This window comes from Podarcis gaigeae (genome assembly GCF_964106915.1).
Source record: "Podarcis gaigeae genome assembly, chromosome: 2".
Classification (NCBI taxonomy): Eukaryota; Metazoa; Chordata; class Lepidosauria; order Squamata; family Lacertidae; genus Podarcis; species Podarcis gaigeae.
Window position 1 is genome coordinate 127,175,329 of NC_139679.1, and position 18,590 is coordinate 127,193,918.

At 45.8% G+C, this 18,590-nt stretch overlaps 1 protein-coding gene across 2 annotated transcripts; it reads left to right on the forward strand.

The window, feature by feature from the left end:
* Window positions 1–16,148: 16,148 nt before the first annotated feature.
* Window positions 16,149–18,208, forward strand: CUTA (cutA divalent cation tolerance homolog). 2 transcript variants are annotated; one of them, XM_083720584.1, is made up of 6 exons: window positions 16,149–16,269; window positions 16,691–16,848; window positions 16,961–17,020; window positions 17,520–17,565; window positions 17,861–17,910; window positions 18,010–18,208. In XM_083720584.1, the coding sequence occupies exons 1-6, from the start codon at window positions 16,189–16,191 to the stop codon at window positions 18,107–18,109; spliced, it is 495 nt and encodes a 164-aa protein (XP_083576710.1). In that variant the 5' UTR covers window positions 16,149–16,188; the 3' UTR covers window positions 18,110–18,208. The 2 variants fall into 2 exon arrangements, with proteins under 2 accessions (XP_083576710.1, XP_083576709.1); XM_083720583.1 differs by having other exon boundaries at window positions 16,174–16,521.
* Window positions 18,209–18,590: the final 382 nt, after the last annotated feature.

Consider the following 18,590-nt stretch of genomic DNA (forward strand, 5'->3'; position numbering starts at 1 on the left):
GGAAGGCATGCTTGGCAAATCCACACTGTGATCAGCTCCTGCCCAGAAACCAATGTCCCCACTGTGGAAGGACGTGTGGATCCAGAATTGGCCTCCACAGTCACTTACGGACTCATTGTTAAAACCATGTTTATGGAAGATAATCTTACTCGGCTACGAGGGATCGCCAAAGAAGATCTCCAGATGAAGGAACGTATGCAAATTCAATTAATAATAATTGTGGTGGTTGTTGTAGGCATCCATTTGTCTTGGGAGACAATATTATCCCCCCCCAAAAAAATCAGCCATGAATGGAAGCCCACATACTGCAGAGGTGCCAAGAGGCCTGGGCTGAGGTACGGTTGTTAAAAGCAGGCCAGGAGAGCAGCCGAGCAGATCTGCCGAGATCAGATCAAGGTCAGAAGGGACCTGGCAGGTACACCCAGCCAGGTCCCTTCTGACCTTGCCAGGTAGCAGCTCCACGAACAAGACTCTTGGGGGAGAACCAGTGTCATAGAACCACCATACTTAACTCCAATTAATGCCTGAAGGGGTTAATGCCATAGAGTAAACTGTCCTGCCAGGCTTAGCTAGGCCACTCTCCCTCACCTTGGGAGGAAGGAAGCTGCTTTTCCCATTCCAGGAAGGAGGTCTAAGCTGGGGGCTCCAAGCTTAGATCGTGTGGCTTAAGCAAGCCACCTTGGTGTTTCTATACAAATCATTTAGAAACATTTACCTTTGGGAACCTACATTACACTGCCTGCGTTTTTAACTTACCTAACATGCCGTCTCTTTCTATGCTAAGGGAAGTGGGGAACTTCAGAAGCAACTTAGAAGGGCATATTTTAAAGGTCTAACAGCCTATATTTCCATCATTCTTTTTTGCACCTTTGCATTATTATTATTAGAGTTTATATACCACCCTATACCCGGAGGTCTCAGGGTGGTTCACAGAAAAGATCACAACATATATACTGTAATCAGAATAAAAATAACAACCCAATAATATAGGTGTCAGAGCTGCCTCTAGGTCCCAGCTCACAGAAGACCAACGCTAGGCTGTGGTAATGTATAAAAGTCTTTATTGAAGTTCAGTTTCCATTTCAAAGCCACAGCGTGCAGCCCTACGTCTTAAACCCTAGATCGGCGAAGTCCCGTCTGAGTCTCCTCCCCTCTGACACCAGTTTAAGATCCGAGCCCTGCTCCACCTTTTCCGCTGCTCTCTCCTCCTCTGGGTCCTCCTGCCCGCTGGGGCATTGCCCTTTCTGGACTCTTCTGACCCTGAGTCGCTTAGCTCCTCCCCCTGCCTCCGTCGGGCTTTAGGACCCGGTTCCCAATCCTCATTCTCTGCTGTCCCGCGCTCCTGTACATTTGAACTTGCCTCTCGCGCCAACCCAGTGACCTTTCTCCTAACCGTTACACTACTTCTGTCACTGCTTCCCTCTTCCGGGACACTGGCTGGATCTGACCTCCCCTCCGTTGCCCGACTCTCCGACGGAGGCGTGGTCAGCCCTGCCTCGTCTTCTCTTCCTGTTGGGGAATGCACTGACCCCGATGCTTGGGACTCTTCCCCCCCACTCTGCTCTGGTGGGGAGGCTGGTCCTGATTTCCAACTACTGCTCTGGGAGTCCCTGCTGCCCCCTTGCTCCTGGGGCGTTCCCCCTGGGAACCCCCTGCCCCTGGCCACTGGCGCCCCCTTCTGTGAATCTTCCGATTCGCTGGAGAGGCTCATGGAATCCCTCGGGCCACTGTCCTCTTCTCCTACGCTCCCCTCGGATTCCTCCCCCTCGCTCTCCATCTCCCCTCTTCCCGGTGCCTCTGCTCCTGAGCCCCTGACAATAGGATTTTCAATCTGGCATCCTCACCAAGGATTACTTGCCCAAACTAGGATCTTGGCATCCACCAATGACTCTTTAATGCCTATTTTTATTTTAAACCAAAAACTAAGAAAACAAAAACTATGAAATGCTCCCTTCTACAGAGGAAACTGTGGGAGACCCTGCCCCTGCAAGCCATCCCGGATGAGCAGAGAGGCAGAGTGAGCAACAGCCCAAGGGCTTAGGGCCCTCGTATTTACGGGACCGCCTCTCCTGGTCTGCCCCACAGAGGACCTTCAGGTCCATGAATAACCATAGTTTAGAGGTCTCGGGCCCTAAAGAAGTCAGACTATCCTCCCCCAGGGCCAGGGCCTTCTCAGTGATGGCTCCCACCTGGTGGAATGCTCTGTCCCAGGAGACGAGGGCCCTACAGGATTTAACCTCCTTCTGCAGGGTCTGTAAGACAGAGCTATTCCGCCTGACTTTCAATTTGAACTTAGCCTGATCTTTTGTTCCCCTTCCCTCCCCCTCCCCGTTTTATGAAGATTACCCGCTCTGGGATCCCATAGCTAATTCTCCCCTGGTTTCCTCGCTGGCCCAAATAGGACTAATTCAGCCAGCAGGATATTGTCAGGAAAGCAGTATTTAATGTCTGGATAAAATACAAAGACTTATTGGAAAATAAAACTCCGAGGTGGCTTTCGCCTCTGGAAGCTAAGGCCCGAAAAAGACCCAGTATGGAGGCCAAATGGCCAAAATATTGGGAAATATTAGAAAAAGATGGAGACAATTGGAAATTGCAGAGTTTGGAGAAAATGAAGGATAAAGTGCGAGACTGGTTACACTACGCTCAGATTAAAGAAGTCTTTAAAAATGATAAAAAGTTAGGGTTCCAGGTGGAGAAATCGAAGTTGGAAACAGAATTGTTAGAACCAAAGACTAAGGTATTATCAAGAATGTATAACTTGCTGTTAAAATGGAATACACAAGACAAAATGGTTAAATCGGCTATGATAAAGTGGGCTCAGGACATTGGGCATAATATTATGTTTGAGGACTGGGAAAGGTTGTGGACCACTGGGCTGAACTTCACTGCATGTAATGCTCTGAAGGAAAATGTAATGAAAATGATATATAGATGGTACATGACCCCAGTTAAACTTGCCAAAATATACCATTCGTCTGATAATAAATGTTGGAAATGTAAAGAAAATGAAGGAACATTCTTTCACCTCTGGTGGACCTGCCCTAAAGTGAAGGCCTTCTGGGAAATGATATATAATGAGTTGAAAAAGGTGTTTAAGTATACCTTCACTAAGAAACCAGAGGCCTTCCTTCTGGGCATTGTCGGCCAGAAGGTGTTAAAGAAGGACCGAACATTCTTTATGTATGCAACAACGGCAGCAAGGATACTCATCGCTAAGAGTTGGAAAACTCAAGATCTACCCACGCTGGAAGATTGGCAGATGCAGCTGATGGACTATATGCAACTGGCCGAGATGACTGGCAGAATCCGAGACCTGGGAGAAGAGAGGGTTGAAGAAGACTGGAAGAAATTTAAGATTTATCTACAAAAATATTGTAATTTGGTTGAATGTTAAGAAGGATGCTAGATCATAAATAACTGCCTACCACTGAATTAGATCCGAATTTGACGATAAGTGAGACTAAGGAAAATATAAATTTTTTGGAGAACTGCTAGATTCTATTTAAATGAGCGGATATAAGATTGTAAACAAGATGGTAATTTGCTTAGAAAAACCTTTTCTAATGATGTAAGTGAGAGCGGGTGACGCGAGGGAGTCCAAAGAAGGGATGAAATTATGCTATGATATAAATAATGTTTATTATTTATGCATTTGTATTTGAAAATCTTAATAAATATTTTATTAAAAAAAATAAAAAATCAGCCAGCAGGCCCTGGTGATCATCTAATGTTTAGTGGATGGATTTTTCCCTAAATTTATTTTAGAATTTATTGTTATTCATGCTTTTATACTGTATTTTATGCTGTTTTTTTGTTGTATCACAATTAAGTGTTTTAAATTTGTTGTTAGCCACCCTGAACCGGGAAGGGTGGGGTATAAATAACAATTTATTATTGTTATTATTATTTTATTTTTATTAAATGTTTATTAGCATTTTCAATAATAAAACAAAAACATAAAATAAACAAAAAGTAATAAACATACAAAAATAAAAACACATAAAATTTCAATTGCTTATTTTCTTTTACCTTATTTCTCAGACCTCCTCACACCTCCCCTTCTTGTATTCCAATTTAAATTCTTAGCTCAGCAAATCCTTATTACTTATTTCTCAACCTTACCTTAATAATTTATTTTAACATATTATTATTTTACTTTTTCTCTTTAGTCCATTTCCTCAATTTATTTTTGCTAACCTTATTTTCATTTAATTTAGTTCATTTTAAAAACCAGTTTTGTCTTATCCAAACTTAAACATCAATACTTATATATCAATACTCATTCTTAAAACATTTTTCTAAGATCGACCAATATTCCCTTCCACAAATTTCCCAATTTTCATACCAATAACAAAACAGAATAAAAACAGAACAAATTATAATTATGTCCCCTTTGGATTCCCAAACTCCACCCCCCCTTTCCCAGTTTCAGTCCCCAACAAGTGTCCATCATTCTCAATCTACTATCAGCCTGGGTCCGGGGGGGTGACACTTCAGCTCCCAAAATTTAGTTCTTTATCCTCCAGTAAGATTTCTTATACTGCCAAACCGTGAAATTAAAATCTTTGACCAACAAAAAAAAAATAGAGTTCTCTCGACCCTAGTTAGCAGGTCCTTTGCTTTAAATTATTTACAAAACGGGGAGGCGGACTTCCTGTTTAAGCCTTCCCCGATCGTGCCTAATTCATAAAAAAATTCTTTAAAGATCCAATTTCCGTACTACTCACGGGTTGTTACTTTACAGTCCGATTGCTCACAAGAAGAAGTCAGCGCTCTCCGACCATGGCAATGCGGCTTCGCTCCGCAGAAGGAGCAGTCTACTCTCAGCACCGCGCCGCTCACCCCTTCCCTGTTCCGTAGCCTTTAAAAAGGCTCCTTCGCAGCTTGGGGGGGCGCAAATGGTGCCCGCCGAGTCACCATGCTCACAGGCTTCACCGCCTGTGATTTTTAAGGGTCCCCGCGTCGCCGCAGCGGCAAGACCCGATCCTGCGGAGCCGATTCCCTCCGGAGCTCAGAGGGAATCCGCCATTAGTCGATCGCGCTAACCCGGAAGTCTGTTATTATTATTTTAGGGGCACCGTGAAAATGAATAAAAATAATATTGATTTGATCTTGAAAGAAAATGACAGTCAAGTATTAGGATATAATTGGCAAGGCGGGGTGAGAGATTTCGACTGTCTAGAGGTCCCCATAGTATTTAATCCAACACTGCCTGCAAGGAGCAGAGGCCCCCCTCTCTGCAAAGCTGCCCCCCCAAAAAAAACTTGAATGTAAAAGGATGAAGAAGTAAAAGCAGTGATGATACAGTGAGCAAAGGATGTAGGTTATAACTTACCAATTAATTTACGGCAGACGTTGTGGAAAGAGGATTTAAAATTTAAAACGGCTTGTTGTGCATCGAAGGAAAACTACATGAAAATTATGTACCGTTGGTATTTGACTCTAGTAAAGTTGGCAAAAATGTTCAAAAATACATCTCACTTATGCGGGAAATGTAAGGATAGGGAGGGTACCTTTTAACATATGTGGTGGTCATGTAAGGTAGTAAAGGTGAAATATACTCGGAGTCGAGTGTAAATTTCATGCTCTTTATTTATCTCATAGTAGCAATGAATTAAACTTTTCCCCAAATGTCTAGCTGTATATACATTATTTACACAATGGGCCCCGCGTGATTGGCTAATTCGGGGCTGTTCCTGTAGTCCAATCAGGTCGCTGATTCACTTCATCTAGGAGCCTGATTGGCTGCTCCTGCAGGCCAATCAGGTCGCTGATTCACTTCCACCTGGATCTGGATTGGGTGGCTCCTACGGACCAATCAGACTGCTGCATTCTGGATCCTATTGATCTAGGATTCAGCTCAGTACAGAACACCAGGGCTTCTGGGAAATGATTTATAATGAATTGGGAAAACAAACCCCAGAAGCCTTCTTACTAGGTTTAACAGGAGAAGAAATACCAAGAGACCTAAAAAGACTGTTTCTGTCTGTGACAACAGCTGCAAGAATGTTGTCAGCCCAGATGTGGAAGGAAGAGAAGGTCCCAACAAAAGAGCGGATTACCAAAACAATGGACGATGCCGAATGCTAAAGATGACCCGGAAGATCAGGCACCAAGATGACAAAAAAATTAATCAAGAATGAGAAAAAAATTGCAGAAGACCTTAGAAACCATTGCAGTTACTTAGAAACATTAGCAGGATTTCTTTAACATTTATGAAGTAAAATGAACCAAAGTAGTAAATAAGGAGGTGAAATAGAATGGATAAATATTCAAGAAAAGAGGGTAAAATATGGAAACCAGGGCGGACGGGGGAAGTCCGAGGGGTTTGTATAACCCCAGTACTGTATATATGAAAAATGTTTGGAGTGTATGGAAATAATGTTAATATAAAAAGGGGGGGAGTAAAATTAAAAAGCTCGAATGGCCACTGAAGAAAAGGAGAATTGGGGGAAGCTTTCCTGACAGTGGAGGAATGAATGCAAGAGGATGGATGGGGTGCTGGGATGGGGTGTCCTCTTTCAATCCTGCGCCCCCCCTTCCAAGGGTCCCCTGGCAAGAGGAAGGGAGAAGGGGGGGGCAATGTGTCCTGAGTTCTCACATCTCCAGTGAAAATATCCAAGATATGGAATAGCATAACATCAAACATTGAGAACTTCCCTAGACAGATGTCTTCTAAAAGTTGTACAGTGGTACCTTGCTGCTCAAACTTCATCCGTTCCGGAAGTCCGTTCCAAAACCAAAGCGTTTCAAATCCAAGGCGCGCTTTCCCATAGAAAGGAATGCAAAATGGATTAATCTATTCCAGACTTTTTAAAACAACCCCTAAAACATCGATTTAACATGAATTTTACTATCTAACGAGATCATTGATCCATAAAATGAAAGTAATATTCAATGCCAAAAGGTTAAGGTAAAGGGACCGCTGACCATTAGGTCCAGTCGTGGCCGACTCTGCGGTTGTGGCACTTATGTCGCTTTATTGGCCGAGGGAGCCGGCATACAGCGGGGATTCGAACCGCCGACCTTCTGATCGGCAAGTCCTAGGCTCTGTGGTTTAACCCACAGTGCCAGCCGTGTCTCAATAATCAATGTACTGTACCATAAAATAAATAAGACAGTATTTTAGATGATAAAAATTAAAATTATATTTTTCCTTACCTGCACTGATGATAGTAATTGTTTGGATGGGGGGCTTTTATCCATTTCCGCAGGCACACAATCAAACCCAGTAGCTAAACTGGGTTCCACACTGTCACAAAAACAAATTAACTGGAAAAGCCTCAAAAACAAAAACGCAAAACCAATAGCAAAAGCAAGAGACCAAGTGCAGGGGTACCTTGGTTCTCGAACCTAATCCGTTCCGGAAGTCCGTTTGACTTGTGAAATGTTTGAAAACCAAGGTGCAGCTTCTGATTGGTGCAGGCGCCCTGGAAACAATAGCTGACAGCCGCATTGGACGTTCAGCTTCCAAAAAAAGTTTAAAAACTGGAATACTTACTTCTGGGTTTTCAGTGTCTGGGAACCAAGACAGTTTGAGAACTGTAGTGTAATTTATCTCCTAGACATCTGATTATTATTATTTTTCCCTGATGGGGTATCCAAGAGCCTGCATAGAGTCCTTATGTAGGTTCTCTAAGAGAAAATAACAGAGGCCAACCAGAGAATATTGAAAAGCAAAGCAGCTAGTAAGCCTGATCTTTATTAAACTGTTGCAACAGGATCCCCCATTCCCCTTATATAGACTTTTGAAGTTGCCCATCCTATAGCCAGAGACCCCCCTCCAAAAAAATAATAATCATACATAGATTACAGAAGGAGGCAGTCTCCAGCAGAAATCCTGCCTGGCAGGATACCTGACAACGGTCACTGATTGCTTTACCTGGGCAGCCTGGCCATTCTTTTGTGATGGTTAATACTTTAGTTCCTGAATCCAGGTCACAGGCTCACTCTGTTCATACACAAATATGCCCTAAAGAAAGGATTTGTAAGCGAAAAAGAATATTTGAGGTTACAGGAAGAGTAAAAATGGTTTCAGGATTGCTCCCCTGTACTATTTCAAATACGTGGTTTATATACTTATGTGTTTGCCTTGTAAATTTATGAACATTTATTGCTTATATATGACCTTAGAATTCCTATAACACCCTATTCCAATATATGAAATAACATAACATCAAACCAGAGCCGGATTTAGGTTTGATGAGGCCCTAAGCTCCCGAAGGTCGTGGGGCCCTTTATATGTCCAGCTGTCCTTTGTCGATGGGATGCAGGTGGTGCTGTGGGTTAAACCACAGAGCCTAGGATTTGCCGATCAGAAGGTCGGCGGTTCAAATCCCTGCAACGGGGTGAGTTCCCGTTGCTCAGTCCCTACTCCTGCCAACCTAGCAGTTCGAAAGCACATCAAAGTGCAAGTAGATAATTACTGTATTTTTTTGCTATATAAGACTCACTTTTTCCTTCCTAAAAAGCAAGGGGAAATGTGTGTGCGTCTTATGGAGTGAATGCAGGCTGCACAGCTATCACAGAAGCCAGAACAGCAAGAGGGATTGCTGCTTTCACTGCGCAGCGATCCTTCTTGCTGTTCTAGCTTCTGAGATTCAGAATATTTTTTCTCTTTGTAGAATAGTGGGTAGACATAATAATAATAATAATAATTTTTTATTTATACCCCGCCCTCCCCAGCCAAGGCCGGGCTCAGAGCGGCTTACAAGCAATAATAAAAACAAGACATGGCAGACGACACAGCGATTTCTTCAAGCAGCTCTTTATTTTGTAAGCTGGAACAGAAGACTGAACCGCAAACAGCTCAGCCGGCCTGCTTTTATAGGCAGCCGGCTGTCAATATTGTAACAACAACAACCCAGAGTTTCCCCGCCTAAAATAACTGACGTGGACCTGAGTGAAAACTATCTACAGACCTGAGTGAAAACTATGTACAGTATCCCCCTGCTGGCCCAGGGTGAACTTCACTACATAACACTCTTGTTTTCCTCCTCCAAAAACTAGGTGCGTCTTGTGGTCTGGTGCGTCTTACAGAGCGAAAAATACGGTAGGTACTGCTCTGGCGGGAAGGTAAACAGCGTTTCCATGCGCTGCTCTGGTTCGCCAAAAGAGGCTCAGTCATGCTGGCCACATGTTTTTTTTTTTTTTTAATAATAATTTTTTATTGTTTTTACAAAACAAAAAAAGCAGGGAACAAGGGTATAGGAAAAACAAACAAATCACAAACAAATACATAAAACATGACTTCCCCATACCTCCCCTTCTCTGCATCATTATTTTATAATGTGTCAGCAACCCTTCAGTCAATTTCTCTATATATTCTCATTAAGTTTCCCCCTTTAATTTACGATTTACAGCTGTAGTTCTTTGTTTCTAGCCTCTCGACATCTTAACCGTCCAATATTTTACAATAGTTCTTAAGGTATACTTTAAATTTTCTCCAATCTTCCTCCACCGCCTCCTTCCTCTGGTCACGGATTCTGCCGGTCATCTCTGCCAATCCCATATATTCGATCACCTTCGTCTGCCATTCCTCCAGAGTGGGTAGTTCTTGCATCTTCCAATACTTTGCTAAAAGAATTCTTGCTGCCGTGGTTGCATACATAAAGAAAGTCTTATCCTTCTTCGGTACCAATTGGCCCACCATGCCCAGAAGAAAAGCCTCTGGTTTCTTTGAAAACGTCCATTTAAGGACTTTCTTAATTTCATTATAGATCATTTCCCAGTAGGCCTTAATTTTTGGGCAGGTCCACCAAAGGTGATAGAAGGTTCCTTCAGCTTCCTTACATTTCCAACATTTGTTATTGGGCAAATGATAGATCTTAGCAAGCTTGACTGGAGTCATGTACCACCTGTAAATCATTTTCATAATATTTTCTTTCAAAGCAGTACATGCTGTGAATTTCAAACCGGTGGTCCATAACTGTTCCCAGTCAGCAAACATAATGTCATGACCAACATCTTGTGCCCATTTAATCATAGCTGATTTTACCGTTTCATCCTGTACATTCCATTTCAGCAGCAGGTTATACATTCTAGATAAGTTTTTTGTATTGGGTTCTAACAGTTCCGTTTCTAGCTTTGACTTTTCACTCTGGAATCCTACTTTCCTGTCCAGCTTAAACACTTCATTTATTTGGTGGTAATGTAGCCAATCTCTAACTCTATGTTTTAATTTTTCATAGCTCTTTAATTTAAACTTTTCTCCATCCTTTTCTAACATTTCATCATATTTTAACCAATTTGAATCCATGTTAAGTTTTTTAACTGCTTTTGCTTCCATTGGTGATAACCATCTGGGGGTTTTATTTTCCATTAAATCTTTGTACCTGATCCAGACATTATACAATGCCTTCCGTACCATATGGTTTTTAAAACTCTTATGCACTTTCACCTTGTCATACCACAGATACGCATGCCAGCCGAGGTTATTATCATAACCTTCTAGATCTAAGATGTCTGTGTCCTCAAGAAGTAGCCATTGTTTTAACCAGCAGAAAGCTGCTGCCTCATAGTAGAGCCTCAAGTCCGGCAGGGCAAACCCCCCTCTATCTTTTGCGTCTGTTAAGATCTTAAACTTAATTCTGGGCTTTTTGCCCTGCCAGACAAATTTAGATATATCTTTTTGCCACCTCTTGAAACACTCCATCTTGTCCAGAATTTGTAAAGTCTGAAACAAGAATAACACTCTCGGCAATACATTCATTTTGATAACAGCTATACGGCCTAACAAGGAAAGTTTCAGTCTAGACCATATATCTAGATCCCTTTTCACTTCTGTCCAACATTTCTCATAATTGTCCTTAAATAAATTAGCATTTTTTGATGTTAAGTTTACCCCCAGATATTTAACTTTTTTAACAATTTCCAAACCCGTTACATTTTGAAATCTATCTTTTTCTTCCGGTGTCAAATTTTTCCCCAACACTTTTGTTTTTTGTCTGTTCAATTTGAATCCTGCCACTTGACCAAATATCTCAATTAGGTCCAACACTCTTTTCGTACTCTCCTCTGGCTGTTGTAATGTTAGAACTAAGTCGTCTGCAAATGCCCTTAATTTATAATGTTTCGCTCCGACCTGAATACCTTTAACCAGCGGGTCCATTCTAATCATGTTTAACAAAACCTCCAGGACAGATATCAGTCATGCTGGCCACATGACCTGGAAGCTGTACACTGGCTCCCTTGGCCAATAAAGTGAGATGAGCGCCGCAACCCCAGAGTCGGCCACGACTGGACCTAACGGTCAGGGGTCTCTTTACCTTTACCTAAGCTCCTGAAGGTTGTGGGGCCCTTGATATAGAATCATAGAAGAGTAATTTGGGACGCATGTAAAGCAGTCATGAGAGGGTTTTTGATACAGCAGAACGCAATTAAGAAGAAAATCCAAAATGAAAAAAAGGATAAAATTTTGGAGAAAATAAAGGAAGGAGAAAAGAGACTGAGAGCAAAACCAAAATCACAGGAGATCCTGAAAGAGATAAAGTTATATCAAGTACAATATACGAAACTGATTAATCAGGAAATTGAATGGAAGATCAAACAGATGAGACAAAAGACATTTGAATCGGCAAATAAATGTGGGAAATTGCTGGCTTGGCAAATAAAAAAAGACAAAAGCTTAATACTATCACCAATTTGGAAGTGGAGGGAAAGAACATACAGAATCCAGTGGAGATTAGGAAGTGCTTTCAGAGGTATTTTAAACATTTATATAAACAGGAGACCCAGAAAGAAATGGACATTGACCGATTTTTAAAAATAAATGGATTACAAAAAATCTCTCAAGAAAAAATGCTAATGCTGAATTATAAAATAATAGACCAGGAAGTTGAAGGAGCCATTCAGAACATGCAATTGGGCAAATCCCCAGGGCCAGACCGCTTAACCTCAATATATTACAGATCCTTGAAAGAATGGTTAGTACGGCCTTTAAAGGATGTTTGTAATGAAATACTGGAAGGGAAAAAGGCACCAGAGTCGTGGAAGGAGGCATATATTATACTTATACCGAAAACAGAGTCTGAGAGACACAGCTTAAGAACTACCGCCCTATATCATTGCTCAATGTGGATTACAAAATTTTTGCTGACATTATGGCTAAAAGGTTAAGAAAGATACTGGTAGAAGAAATCCATAAAGATCAAGCGGGCTTTCTCCCGGGGAGACACTTGTCTGACAATACGAGGAATATAATTAATATTTTAGAAAAATTACAAGTGAAGATCAACACAAAAGCAGTTTTGATATTTGTGGACGCGGAGAAAGCCTTTGACAATATTTCTTGGAGTTTTATGAAGAAAAATTTACAGGGAATGGGGGTAGGCCAAGGTTTTGAAAACGGTATAGGTGCAATTTATTCAGAACAAAAAGCCAAATTGATTGTGAATAACATAGTGTCAGGGGCTCAGGAGCAGAAGCACAGGGAAGGGAGGAGATGGAGAGCGAAGGGGAAGAATCCGAGGGGAGCGTAGGAGAAGATGACAGTGGCCCGAGAGATTCCATGAGCCTCTCCAGCGAATCGGAAGATTCACAGAAGGGGGCGACGGTGGCCAGGGCAAGGGGGTTCCCAAGGGGGACACTCCAGAAGCAAGGGGCCAGCGGGGACTCCCAGAGCAGCAGTTGGAAATCAGGACAAGCGTCCCCACCAGAGCAGAGTGGGGGGGAAGGGTCCCAGGCATCGGGGCCAGCGTGTCCCCCACCAGGGAGAGAAGACGAGTCAGGGCTGACCACGCCTCCATCGGAGAGTCAGGCAAGGGAGGGGAGGTCAAGTCCAGCCAGCCTCCCGGAAGAGGGAAGCAGTGACAGAAGCAGGGTAACAGTCAGGAGGAAAGTCACTGGGTTGGCGCGAGAGACAAGTTCAAGTGCACAGGAGCGCGGGACAGCAGAAAATGAGGATTGGGAACCAGGTCCTAAAGCCCGCCGGAGGCAGGGAGAGGAGTCAGGCGACTCAGCGTCAGACGAGTCCAGAAAGGGCAATGCCCCAGCGGGCAGGAGGACCCAGAGGAGGAGAGAGCAGCGGAAGAGGTGGAGCAGGGCTCGGATCTTAAACTGGTGTCAGAGGGGAGGAGATTCAGACGGGACTTCGACGGTCTAGGGTTTAAGACGTAGAGCTGCGCGCTGCGGCTTTGAAATGGAAACTGAACTTCAATAAAGACTTTTGTACATAACGACGACCTGGCGTTGGTCCTCTGTGAGCTGGGACCTAGGGGCAGCTCTGACACATAGTTACAGAAGAGTTTAAGATTGAGAAAGGAACACGGCAGGGGTGCCCAATCTCTCCATTGCTTTTTATATCAGTCCTGGAGGTTTTGCTAAATATGATTAGAAAGGAACCAATTGGTTAAAGGCATACAAGTCGGAGCTAAACAGTACAAATTGAAAGCATTTGCGGATGATTTGGTATTGATATTACAGGAGCCAGAATCTAGTACTAAAAGAGTATTGGAATTGATTCAAGAATTTGGTCAGGTAGCAGGTTTCAAGTTGAATAAATTGAAAACTAAGGTTTTAGAGAAAAATCTAACACCGATTGAGAGAGAGGTTTCAGAAAGAGACAGGATTAACACTGGTTAAGAAAGTGAAATACCTTGGGGTTAATATGACTGCTAAGAATGTGAACCTATTTGAGGATGATTATGGGGGATGTTGGACGGAAGTGAAAAGGGACTTAGAAGTGTGGTCAGGTTTGGGGCTTTCATTGCTAGGCCAAATTGCGGCGATGGGGATGGGTGTATTGCCGGGGATGTTGTTTTTGTTTCGAGCATTGCGGATTTTGGACGGAGTGGAGTGCTTCGGGAAGTGGCGGAGGGATGTTTCTGGATTTGTCTGGCGGGGCGGGAGGTCCCGAGTGAAGTTTAAAGTGCTAGCTGATGCTGGGGAGAGGGGTGGTTTTGCCCTGCCGGACCTTAAGCTTTATTATGAGTCAGCTGCATTTTGTTGGCTGAAGGAATGGCTACTTCTTGAAAGCACTGATGTGTTGGATTTGGAAGGGTTCAATAATGTATTTGGTTGGCGTGCAGGCTTGTGGTGTGATGGGGTCGGGGCACGTGGGGCGTTTGAAAACCGCGTTGTTGGGAAGGCACTGTTTGGTGTTTGGATAGGATGCGGGGATTTGCTTGAAGGCGGGGCTCCGGGGTGGTTGTCACCGATGGAGGCAGGGGCTCTGGGGGGGCTCAATGTGGAGGCCAATTGGCCGAGGTGTTGGGGGATGCTGGAACAGGAGGGAGACAGATTGAAGCTGCAGAGTTTTGACAAATTAAAAAACAAAGTGCGGGATTGGCTTCATTGTTGTCAGATAATGGAGGTTTGTGATTTGGATAGGAAGGTTGGGTTTCAGGTGGAGAATTCGGGATTGGGGTCAGAGTTGTTGGATCCTGGGACTGGGAGTCTGTCAGGAGTGTGTGGCTTGCTGTTGAAGTGGAACACTCAGGATGAAACGGTGAAATCAGCTATGATTAAATGGGCTCAAGATGTTGGACATAATATTATGATAGCTGACTGGGAACAGTTATGGACCACAGGTATGAAGTTCACAGCATGTAATGCCCTAAGAGAGAATATAATGAAAATGATATACAGGTGGTACATGACACCAGTCAAGCTTGCAAAAATCTATCACTTGCCCGATAATAAATGTTGGAAATGTAAAGAGACTGAAGGTACATTCTTTCACCTTTGGTGGACATGCCCAGGGATTAAGACTTTATGGGAGATGATCTACAATGAAATGAAAAAGGTATTAAAATATACCTTTCTGAAGAAACCAGAGGCCTTTCTCCTGGGCATGGTCGGCCAATTGGTGCCAAAGAAGGATAGAACTTTTTTTATGTATGCAACAACAGCAGCAGGAATACTCATTGCAAAGTATTGGAAGACACAAGATTTACCCACCCGGGAAGAATGGCAGATGAAAGTGATGGACTATATGGGACTGGCAGAAATGACTGGCAGAATCCAAGACCAAGGTGAAGAGTTGGTGGAAGAAGATTGGAGAAAATTTAAAGTTTATTTACAGATACATTGTAAAATTCAGGAATGTTAGAAGGATGTTGGAATGAAGTAATGTGGTATTAGCAGAAATGATATAAAAGATTAGGTAAAAATTGATTCTTTAATTGTTGAAAGACGAGAATGTAAAATTATACTACATTAGGATAAACTATTAGGATAAAAACCAAGTTGAAAAGGATTTGCTGGAATATTTAATTGAACTAGAATACAAAAAAGGGAGGTGTGAGGAGGTCAGAGAAATAAGTAAATGAAAGATAAGACATGGAAAGAGGGAAATGTTTTTAATTGCTTTTATTTTTCTGTATTTTGCATTTTTGCTTTTTTTCTTCTCTTTTTTTCTTATTTTTTCTTTCTCATTTTTGTAACTTTTTTGCAACTTTAATAAATATTATTATATATATATAAAAGATATAGAATCATAGAGTTGGAAGAGACCACAAGGGCCATCGAGCCACCAGAGCAGAGTACAGTGGCACTTTTACTTCCCTTGATCTAGATGCTATACTCCTATTGATGCAGCCCAGAATTGCATTGGCTTTTTTATCTGCTGCGTCACACTGTTGGCTCATGTCAAGTTTGTGGTCAACCAAGACTCCTAGATCCTTTTCACATGTACTGCTCTCAAGCCAGGTGTCACCCATCTTGTATGTCCAGCTGTCCTTTGTCAACAACAAATTGTCACTGTTTTGTGTTGAATATATGCTATATGCTAATTTATGGACCTAAGAGGCATCTTAAAGCCATTTGCACATAACAAAATAGGAGCTGACGCAGCACAAAACACTGTTGCTGTATGTAGTTTTTATTTTATTTGTTTTTTATCTTATATTTTGGAAATGTGCCTGGTTTCCCGCCCTTTGGTGTTTTAGGGGGCCATGAGAGAGGGGCCCTAAGCTATGAGTATTTATCTCCTTGACCTCGAATTATTATGAAAAATGAGGCCCCTCTGCCCCCCCCCCCATTCCTTTCCAGCAGCTTCTGCGGCCTTGGAAGGTCAGAGCAGAACCATAATAATGTTTTTTTTTTGTGGGGGGGGGGGCAGCCGCATTTGGGGCGACGCTGGAAGACCTCCCAGGCCGGCCGCGCAAGAGACAGGGCAACGGGAGGACCGGACTGGGCATGCGCGCGCTTCACCGGCCGCATTCCCACCTGGCGGATGCGTCGAAAATGACGTTCGTGGGCGGGACGATGACGTCAGAGAGCGGGGCGGGGCTCGTGCTCACGTGGTGCGGACGCGACGGAGAGCAGGTAGGGGGAGAGAGAGCCGGGGAGGCCCCCCCAAAGCAGAACCGGGGACCCCCTGCAAAGAGCCCCCCAAACCCCGATCCGCGCCCCTTCTCTGCAGGCGGGAGTTCCACCGGTGGAGGCGGCGGGAAAGGGGCGGGGGCGGGGCCAGGCACGTCCCTCGAGGGGAGGGCTCGGCGAGACCCCCTTGCGCCCCCCACCCGCCCCATGCCAGGCCGGAGCAGCCGAGCGCAGATGGCCCGAGGCGCCTGCGGTGTAAGTAGCTGGAGTGGGGCCCCCCAGACACCCCCATGCCCCCCATCACCGCCTTCTAGGGGGCAGAACGCCGGCCTGGCTGGGGGGGGGCTGCTTTCTGGCTCAGTACAGGCCTGGGGGTAATGGGGTCCCTGCCACGCCCCCCAAGCCCCCCACTTTCCTCCCCCAGGGCCTTCTCCTGGCGCTGCTGATGCTCCCTCTGCTGCGCCCGGCCTGCCAGCTCTTCTCCTCCATGGCCGCCTCCGCCGGGGGCCCCTACGTCCCCGGGACCCTCTCGGCCGCCTTCGTCACCTGCCCCAACCAGACCGTCGCCAAGGAGATTGCCAGGTGAGCCCCGCCTGGGGGGTTGGGATGGATGACCCCGGGGGTCCCTCTCCCATCTGCTGCTGCTCTGGCCGGCCCTGAGGGTCTCTCTCTCCCTCCTCTGCCCACCCCGCAGGGCCGTCGTGGAGAAGAAGCTGGCAGCCTGCGTCAACATCGTCCCCCAGATCACCTCCATGTGAGTGAGGAGGGCTCAGGCCTGGGCCAAGGTGGGGCTGCGAGGCAGCAGGGCACCCCAGAGAAGGGGGGCGGGGGTACACCACCCACCCACCTCCCCAAACCCAGGCTGAGGGTTGGACTAGATGTTCCCTGGGGTCCCTTCCAGGATTTTGGGGGTTTCCTTCCTGTACAGTTTCATTTCATTATTATATTTACATACATTTTTATTGTTATATATACATTTCAATTATTCCCACCAGGAGCTCTGCAAGGGGGGGGCTGGGCCCGGTCCCCTTTGCACCCTCTGCACCCCCCTTCCTGGGCCACCCCCCTTTTTATTTCATCACATCTCTGCATGGCCCACCCTTCCTTCCTGGGTGCCTTATGTGGTTCTGCTGCCCCTCACAACGGCCCTGTGAGGCAGGCCACGGCCAAGAAGGGGCTCCCAGGCTCCCTCGCCTGATGCTCTAACCACTGCCCCACTGCTGCCTCCCCATCTCTCCGTCTCTCTCTTGCAGCTACGAGTGGAAGGGCAAGATTGAGGAGGACTCGGAGGTGCTGCTGGTGAGTCCCTCGGCCCCCTGCTGCCCCCATCCCTATAGGTCCACAGAGGCGAGGGGGAAAGCGGCCTCCAAACGCCCAGTTGCACCACCTGGTCCTTGGATTGCTCCACTGTGCTGGGGGGCAGGGAAGCCCCCCATTAAGGAGGTGCTGTGTTGGGCACCTGGGAGGGATTTCTGGCCTGGTACCCCAGCCCAGAATACATTGGGAGGCTGCTCAGAGCATCTCCTCTAACCATTGGGCGACACTTCCAGTCAATGAACGCTTTGCATTCAGATCCTGCCTCTCCCCCCAACAGATGATCAAGACGCGCAGCTCGCGTGCCTCGGCCCTCGCAGAGTTTGTCCGGTGAGTCGCCTGGGGGTGAGGATGGCCGGGGGGACACACACTGAAGGACCCCCACTCCAACCCCGCTGTCAGGTGACGCCCCCTTTTCTGCCCCTGCAGGTCGGTGCACCCTTACGAAGTGGCGGAGGTGATCGCTGTCCCCATCCAACAGGGGAACCCTCCCTACCTGCAGTGGGTCGAGGAGACTGTCCCAGAGTGAAGTGGAGGGGCTGGGGGGCGCCCCACAGCCAAGAAGGAGGTTTTGGGAGGAGAGCAGAAATAAACACCTCTCCGCCCCGCCTGGTGGGGAGAAAGCCAAGGTGGTGTGGTCTGAATCTGTCTCGGGGGGCAGGAGGTGGGGGTCCGGGCAGGGGTCTCTGCCAGGGAGGCTTCGGCCTGCAAACTGCGCCAAGATCAGGTTTCGGGAATGATGCGACGTCCCTCCTCCGCCGGCCCTCCTAAATGGGCTCTTGTCCAGCCCCAGGCAGGGCTCCCCACCCCACAGCCAGTCAGACGGGATCCTGGCCCCCTCGGCTCTGCCTCCGAAAGGCAGCCCTTCCTCAAGCAGCAGAGTTAACCTGCGAAACTCCCTCCCACTGGAGCCAGCGATGGCCAGCGATGGCAGGCACGCTCCGCTCCTCAGTCGTCGGCAGCCAATTCTTCCGATCGCCAGTTGCTGGAAATCACAGGAGGAGCAGGTT

Coding starts and splice junctions, on each gene's coding strand:
- CUTA (XM_083720583.1), top strand. CDS start 16,189: ATGACGTTCGTGGGCGGGACGATGACGTCAGAGAGCGGGGCGGGGCTC. Junction 16,522..16,690: donor TGGCCCGAGGCGCCTGCGGT/GTAAGTAGCTGG, acceptor TTCCTCCCCCAG/GGCCTTCTCCTGGCGCTGCT. Junction 16,849..16,960: donor GTCGCCAAGGAGATTGCCAG/GTGAGCCCCGCC, acceptor CCCACCCCGCAG/GGCCGTCGTGGAGAAGAAGC.